The sequence below is a fragment of the Spea bombifrons genome, chromosome 2, assembly GCF_027358695.1.
Source record: "Spea bombifrons isolate aSpeBom1 chromosome 2, aSpeBom1.2.pri, whole genome shotgun sequence".
Taxonomy (NCBI): Eukaryota; Metazoa; Chordata; class Amphibia; order Anura; family Pelobatidae; genus Spea; species Spea bombifrons.
This window is the reverse complement of record NC_071088.1, coordinates 116187006-116195398: the sequence shown is the minus strand read 5'-3', so window position 1 is coordinate 116195398 and position 8393 is coordinate 116187006. Positions and strand designations below refer to the sequence as shown.

The following is an 8393-nucleotide window of genomic DNA, read 5'->3' as shown; positions in this document are numbered from 1 at the left end:
AGCAGCCATCGCACATGCGATGGCCGCCTAGTGATGGGAGCAGCGTGGGGGGTGAAAGCTGAGTCCGAGGGGGCGGAGCTTTCTCCCATCACTGTGCGGCCATCAGATTGCTGGAAAACTAAACGGCTGATCCCGCTGGCCGGTGCTACTATAATACTTTTTTTAAAATTTTATATGGCAAGTATTAATGTAGCTCCGGACTGCGGCATCCGCACACATTGGCCGTTTAGATTAGATTTCCAGCAGTCTGATGGCCGCGTAGTGATGGGAGCAGCATGAAGGGTGAAAGCTCCGCCCCCTTGCACTCAGACTGCTGGAGCACCGGATGTCGTGTCGCTGACATCCTGTTTATGTAGAAAACAGTCTGCTACCAGAGGACGGAGGCCTAGACGAACCCCCCCCCCAAGTGGAAGAAGTAGAAGGTTAGTAAACCAATTTATTTTTGTACAGACTCTATAATATTTTTTTGTATTCGTTGTATGTTAGTGTGTCCGTGGGGGACAAACAACATAATGCTTTTTTAAATTATTAAACAAAAAAAGAAATCTCTGTGTCTGTATGTGTTCACAAGTTCAGCTCCCCAGTGTCACCTCTGTCCCCTTTCAGCCCCCTCATGTCATTGCTGTCCCCATTCAGCTCCCCAGTGTCACCTGTCCCATTTCAGCTCCCCAGTGTCACCTCTGTCCCCCTTCAGTCCCCCCATGTCATTGCTGTCCCCATTCAGCTCTTCAGTGTCAGCTCTGTCCCCAGTCAGCCCACTTTAAGGTATGATCCTGGTAAGGTACTCATATTAGCCTTTACAATTTCCCTGCTGCTGTGTACTATACTTCCCATAATCCTTAGCCAGTATCATGGGGGACATTTAACTGGCTGAGCATCAGGGGAACATTAGGTTCTGCTTTTTTTTCACCATCCTTTGTTGCTATTAAATTTACTTATGTTAAACCACATTTGAATCATATTTGTATTTTTATAATCAATATGCGTTAGAAAATCAGGAAAAGATGGGCATGGATGATGGGCTGATATGGTGGTGCAATGGGCCACTTGACTTGACTTGCCCTCCAGGCCTTAGGCTGCCAGCCCTCCCCTGCCACAGTAGATGAGTTCATGAAATTAATCAAACATAGTGTTTGATGTCTCACATTGGTAACCAACTGATTTTCACGATATGTAATATGCAAACATATGTATTATACACTCCTTTACCGTTATCTGCAACATCTATAGTGTCATTATTTAAAATAAAATCAAAATAAATTAATACAGCAGTTGATCGATGGGTAAGCCGGTTAATATTTTGTTCATGGTTGGAAACTACTGGAAGACAGATAGCGATGGCTCCTATAATTCTCCTACACGCACCCGGTTTCTGAAGTTATTATATGGATCTCTATGTCTATATACACTACTGGCTTATCAAAAATGAATCTGCCAGCTGTATACATTTGTCCAGCCGTTCATTTTTCCTGCCCCTCTTGGCGTCACTCCAATTTAGAAGGGTCCTTTTTGAAACCAACCCCTCTTGGTCCACCTTAAAGAAGTCCACCCTGTTGGTGGCTACATGAGATAATATCCCAAAACTCACTAAATATGGAAGATGGTTTAATGAAAAAAGGAAAGAGGATTTGCGATTCTCAGAATGAGCCGTAGATATTCTAGTTTACTGAGGGTTGTGTATAAAGGTTGCCAAATTTTCAAAAACTGGCATTATTTGATGATTCCGATATGAAGCTTTTTGTGATGTACCGTATTTATCGGCGTATAACACGCACTTTTTTAACTAAAATATGAAGCTGAAACCCTACCTGCGTGTTATACGCCGATAAATCCTAGAGCCAGTGGCGGAACTACCGGGGTCGCAGGGGTCGCAACTGCGACCGGGCCCTGGAGTTCTGCCAGTCAGGGGGGCCCAAGGGGTGCCGAGCGGTTGCTGAAGACGACCGCTCGGCAACTCTCGGGCCCCCCTGACTGACAGAAATCCAGGACTCCTCTGCTGGCGGCGGCGGCCGCCGCCTGCCTCAACGCTTCAACTCCTGTGTTGGAAGCGTGAGGCGTTTGTCTCAGGTGCCGGCATATGACGTCAGACGCAGGCGCTCAGCAGTGAAGCGCCGGCACCCGAGACAAACGCCTCATGCTTCCAACACAGGAGTTGAAGGTAAGTGACCGGGGGGGGTTAGGGAGAGAGAGGGGAGATCCTGAGAAGGGGGTTAGGGAGGGAGAGGGGAGATCCTGAGAAGGGGGGTTAGGGAGGGAGAGGGGAGATCCTGAGAAGGGGGGTTAGGGAGGGAGAGAGGAGATCCTGAGAAGGGGGTTAGGGAGGGAGAGGGGAGAGCCTGAGAAGGGGGGTTAGGGAATGAGAGAGGAGATCCTGAGAAGGGGGGGTAGGGAGTGTGTGTCTGAGTGTGTGTGTGTGTGTGTGTCTGAGTGTGTGTGTGTCTGAGTGTGTGTGTGTCTTAGTGTGTGTCTTACTGTGTGTGTCTGAGTGTGTGTGTCTTAGCGTGTGTGTCTGAGTGTGAGTGTGTCTTACTGTGTGTGTGTGTCTTACTGTGTGTGTCTTACTGTGTGTGTCTTACTGTGTGTGTGTGTGGTTTCCCAGATAGCAGTGATTCTGATGAAGTTTTTTTTGTTCAGTTTTTTTGTTCAAAGAGGTGCTTTTTCTTTCACATTTGCCTTATAAGTGGTATAAATGTTATAATAAATGTTATAATGTAATAAATATTATTCCAACATTAAGTTCATAGCTTCCAAGTTAAAATTATTTTTTCTTACTCAAATTTCCTTGTGAAAATGGGGGTGCGTGTTATACACCAGTGCATGTTATACGCCGATAAATACGGTATATATATGTCATTATGACACCTTTTTACAATATACCCCCAATGGTTTCCATGATGAATATTATTATACCTTTTCTAAAAACTTTTAACACTATATAAAGACTTTTAATTTAAGATAACGTTTCTGTAGGTTAAGCCTTGGACAAATTGCCTTTAACAAATAGTCTTGGAGAAGAAAAATAAATCCAGAATCATGGAGAAGATGGAAATTGCTGTATCACTTTGATGGCCTCTCGGAGCAAAGCGGAGTTTATTTCAGCTGTCCGGGCATTTAAACCATGTGTAATAGCACATCACGTAATGCTCTGATTTCACCAGTAGGACGGGCTTTGTTAGCAGCTGCCTCCTGCTTCATGGGCTCTAGCTATAAATATGAAGAAGCCATGACCGTAGCTACAGGCTATGTGTTCTGCTGGCGCCAACATTCTAATCAAGCTTCTCGTTTCTGTGTCGGTGTCTTTCGGGATATTTCTCGTCTTCTCTGTTTTTCAGCTCTACAAGAAAAGAAAGGGTGCTTTTGGTTAGTATTTTCCAATATTGTCTGTTCTTTCGTATTTTGTCACCTTTTCATCGTTCCTTAATTGCTTACGCAGAATATGTTGTTATAAAGCATGATAATCTTCTAAGTCTTTGTTACCCATCTTGCTTCGAAAAGGACCAACATTTCTTCCAGTTTCAGCATTTTCTGTGAAATCTCATTTTTAATAAATTTTTTATTTTTAGAAAGCGGTATTTAAGTACATTTGTCTTGAAAATGTTAAATTAGGTAGGTGTGTGTGCTTTGGCCAAGGTCTATTCACTATAGGGAGAGCTGGCAGGAGAGTTGTGGCTTCAATGCTCATACTTGCCTATTCATTATAAATGGAGCTTCTTCTGCAGGTCCACCTTGGCTTTGAGGTTTCTTCATAGTCTCTTTACCCATTGAGTTATACAGGGCTAGCTCATATCTTATTGTTGGAGAACCTTGCTAGTGATGGCCATTCATAATGAATAGTGAAGTAGGTGAGTTGAAAGCACAACTCTCCTGCCAACTCTCCCTTTAGTGAATAAACCCCTCTATTGTTATCCAATTCCCATGTAGTCACACAATTTACATGCGCATTATGAAATGCAACACATATATTCTACTGGGTTTGCAGCTTACAATTACTGGAATTGAGTACATATATGAAAACGTATAACTCATTCTGTAAGAATTAAGTAACACATGTTGAAATTAAAGATTTGTATACATTCTTTGCCGGTCTATATGTTTGTATAGAATGAAAAGCAGCGTGCATTAAATGTATGAGCCATGACTAACAGATAATGAGATCCCCTTCGCTCCACTTCATGTGCAGCTAACCACAGCGCCCTCTTGTGTACAGTTTTGGGTGAGCGGACAGGGTTCCTATCAAATACTGTATATCTGTCAAAGGCTGTGACATTTGGTTTTTAAACAATACAAAGCTCACTGTTTATTATATAACAAGCTTTTCTATACTGGCGATGAGCTTGCCCACCCCCAAACGACAGCTGTAATATATATTTCCGAATTCACAGGGACCAGACCTATCTGTTAGTTCAGTCCAAAGGATATAAGTGTCATACGAGAATAGGGGATGATTGAGGATACAAGCAGCTTTTAGGTTTGGTTCTTGTGTATGGTAGCAGCGATGCAGCCATTCAGTAATAAGTAGTAGTATGTAATAATTTTCTCATACATTTAGTGTTCATGTGGTGAATGGGATGTTTTTAAGAGGTCAAGAATAAAAGTCAAAAATAAAGCTTTTCTGCAAATCTACATTGATGTTGGGAAATTGCTTGTAGAACTTGAATTTACAGTTTTAAGACGTTTTGGTCTCCTGAGTTTCCCGGGTTTTGGTCTACCCATCTCCAACAGAATTGCAAGGACTCATCTTTAATTTTCTAACTTGCCTGTTGCCTGCCCAGCATATTCTTTCTGATCTGGAACATGAAAAAATATATGGCAAATGTGATTAAGTAATATTGTTAAAAAAAATAAAATAAAAAATAAGCTCCTAATGCGCAGTGGAGATGAAACTGCAGCTCTCTTGCAAACCCTGACTGAGTGAATAAAACGCTCTGTGAATCTCTGCTGGTTCACATTTGCCTGATCAGCATACTGAGTGATTTCTATCCAGTAACAACCAGTAAGCAGTAACGAGCTTGATATGTGTTAAGCTAACTTTCCATTACAGTCTTTGTAGAAATGTTTGAGGTCATCTTTGTATTGTATCTGAAGTTGGAAAAGACATGCAGCCATTAGTAAAATGCATACTGACTGTCTATGTGTCTATATATATATAAGTACCTTACCTGTTAACTTATGATGATGGCTTGATACCTCTTTCCATTGCGGATGGTAAACTCACTGTGTGCAAGAAGAACACTGTAAGAACACGAATAAATCTCATGTCCCGTGTGTATCTGTTTTTCAGAGAGCACACCAGAGCAGAAGCAGATCAGCCAGACTTCTGGTAAGCCTACTCAAAGTTTTCCCAGTTTCTTTTTATATATAAGGGTACAAAAGGGAAAAATGTAATACCAGACAGACTTGATGATGTTGTGTTCAGGTCATTGTGGTGGCCATACTGTCACTTCCAGAACTCCTTGTTCTTCTTCACACTTAATGGCTTTGGCTGTATGCTTGGGGTTGTCATGCTGCAGAATAAATTTGGGGCCAATCATATGCCTTCCAGTTGGTATTGCATGATGGATAAGAATCTGCCTGTACTTCTCAGCATCGAGCAGACCATTATTCTGACCAAAATTCCATTTGTAGAAATTCACCCCAAAACTTGCAAGGAACCTCCACCGTGCTTCAGTGTTGCCTGCAAACACCCATTCTTGTACTGCTCTCCAAACCTTCAGTGAACAAACTGCCTTCTGCTTCAGCCAAATTTTCACTTTTTAGTCCATACCACCTGCTATGACTTTTCTGCACCCTTGATTTTTTGTGTTCGTGAATAGTTGAGCTGCTTGGCTTTGTTTCCATGTCGGAGGCGTGGCTTTTTGGTCGTGAGTTTTCTGTGAAGACCACTTCTGGCCAGACTTCTACAGGTTAGAAGTACCTGGGTCATAATGCTGAGCTGATGGCACAGCTTGACAACTTCCGATTGTGAGGAGAACCAAGCATGATTTGTGTTTTATCTGCTTCACTAAGTTTCCTTGGCCGACCAATGTGTCTACAGTCCTCAACATTGCCCGATTCTTTGTGCTTCTGCAAAAGAGTTTGGACAGAAGTGGGAAACCATCTGCCTGAGAGAGACCTTGCTGAAGCAGTATAACTACCAGTCTTGTCTTGTTGCTGTGCTCAGTTTTGCCAAGGTATATGACTTTTGACATTAACCTGTCTTCAGCAAGTTCCCCTTGTTAGTGAGTTTGGTTGTCGTTCACCCGGTTTTCTTCCTCCTACACAGCTGTTTCAGTTAATGATTGTGTTCATCACTGAAGAAGCTCTCTTTAATACAGCTGTCTACACGCCTCTCCCCATGTTTGGCACATTTGCGTTGGCATCCAGACACGCTCAGTCCTATACAGGAAGCCCGTCCATTATAAGAACATACGTTGTGCAAAAGGTTTTTTCTTATTGGAACTTATGTTCTCTCTCTCCCATTACTACCCTTCACACACCAACAGTAGCCTGTACTCTGCGAGCTGGGACCCTCTGAGGAAGCCTGATGGTGAAACGCATTGGGGCTCCTGTGCCTCACTAGGGCTCCACCCATTTGGTGTATTTGTTTTTATACATTATACACTGTCTTGTATATTTATTATTAGATTAGATTGCCCTTATATTGCACCTACCTCCGTTGTATTGTATTGTACTATAGCAGTATCACCTTCTTTTCCTTTTAAGCGCTTTCATTATTAGTACTCCATTCCTGCATTTCTCCTGAGTGTAATGGGAACAACTCTCTCTGGTGATCATAGCTGCTTTTCTGCTCTCCTTAATTTTTTTCATATTGGCGCACGTCTATACCACATCCAATGATTGTGTTTCAGCCAACGTATTAATTTTGATGATCACTAGCACAAAATCCCTGACTTTTTGCAAGTGCACCTAGAAGAATTGATGCCTTTTGAATGCAAAGGGTGGTCACACCAAGTATTGATTTGATATAGATAAATCAATTAGAAAGACAGTGCTTAACAAATTTTGTTTCCCCATTTTTTTCTCTTCCTCAATCCCCGCACCAGTTATAAAGCAAGTAACAAACTTATTAGAAATAGAAAAAGAAATACAGCACCTTATATAGTAGTGCAGTTTGCCATTAAGGTGGACTTTGATTTCGCTCCAATAAACTTTCTATACCTGCCATTGGTAGGTAGGCATATCTGTCATTTTATTCTTTCATCTGAAGTTTTAACACATTAACAACCAAAACAACTGAAACAGTTTCAGTTTCACTGCCTGCCACATGATAAATGTCCCCAGCAAAAATGAAGAATGAGACAAACTTTGCATGATTAAACAATCATTTCAGGGAAGGTTTTGGGCAATGAACGGTATAAGGAATGATGGTTCTAATACTGCATATAGTTTTTATATCGCTAAATTCAGCAGAGTACCTGGAACAACACATTTAAGCATAAATCTTTCGTTTCACATGCCTAGCCATTCTTGGTTACATGGGATGTCCCCTGGAAAAAATAACTTTCTCCTTGGCTGAAAAACAGGTTCTATTTACTTAAATAAAGGTTGTCAGGAGATTTTGGAGGAGACCTAACTATATATTTGGGCCACCCCAATAAGCTTCTGTTTTACAAAGCCCTTGGCTGGCCCTGGATAAGGTATAGGTAAATCAGTGGGGTTTTTCTTCTCCCGGGAGATGCATAGAAGTGTTGGCCCTTAATTTATGATTGGAGAATTGAGGTAGCTGGGTCCACAATTCTTCTGTAAACTCTGCTGCCAACCCTCCTTTTAGTGAATAGACCCTAATGCTGTATACAGTCATGGTGGCTAGCACTGACAAAACCCTGGCTTTGTCTCATTTTGTGCCATTCTTGTCATTAGTGACTTTCCCCTGCTCAAACACCACACGGAGATGATTCTTTACAGCAATAAAGTTAATAAAGTCTGTCCCTTTATAGGCTTTCTATAGTCAGGGTGTCCTGCTGGGTTATTAACCCTGAGCCATTCTATTGTTTACCCTACTGCAGCATGATAAGGAGTCAGGATGTTTGTCTAGTAGGTTGGGCTATGATAACAGATCTAGAAAACATACAGATGGCGACTGTGTTTCTGTCTGAAAATATTATACTATGCAAAAATTAGAACTGTTTAAAAAATATATATATATATAGTCCATTATATTTGGCATTTTATTTAAAATAGTTAAACTGTTAACCATTTTTCTCCTATATGCTATAACGGGTCTTCTTTAATAAATGTATTCAAAGAGTGGGCACTGGCTGTGGTTGACATAATGCATAGCTGCACTGGATCTGGAGGATTGAGTGTGGCTGACGTTGCATAAAAGAGGAACTCGCAGTGACATTTCGGCTGGTCATGCAGTGTGATTGTAGGAGATAGTGTGACCGCCCTAC

At 41.7% G+C, this 8393-nt stretch overlaps 1 protein-coding gene across 1 annotated transcript in view; it reads left to right on the top strand.

The window, feature by feature from the left end:
* The first annotated feature begins 3205 nt into the window (after positions 1-3205).
* The window catches only part of PFKM (phosphofructokinase, muscle), a 28561-nt gene continuing 23373 nt past the window's right edge, over positions 3206-8393 (top strand). Inside the window, exons 1-2 of the mRNA XM_053455820.1 lie at positions 3206-3360; positions 5282-5320. Coding sequence (XP_053311795.1) covers positions 3243-3360; positions 5282-5320 — 157 coding nt within the window. The 5' untranslated portion in view covers positions 3206-3242. The remainder of the gene's footprint in view (positions 3361-5281; positions 5321-8393) is intronic.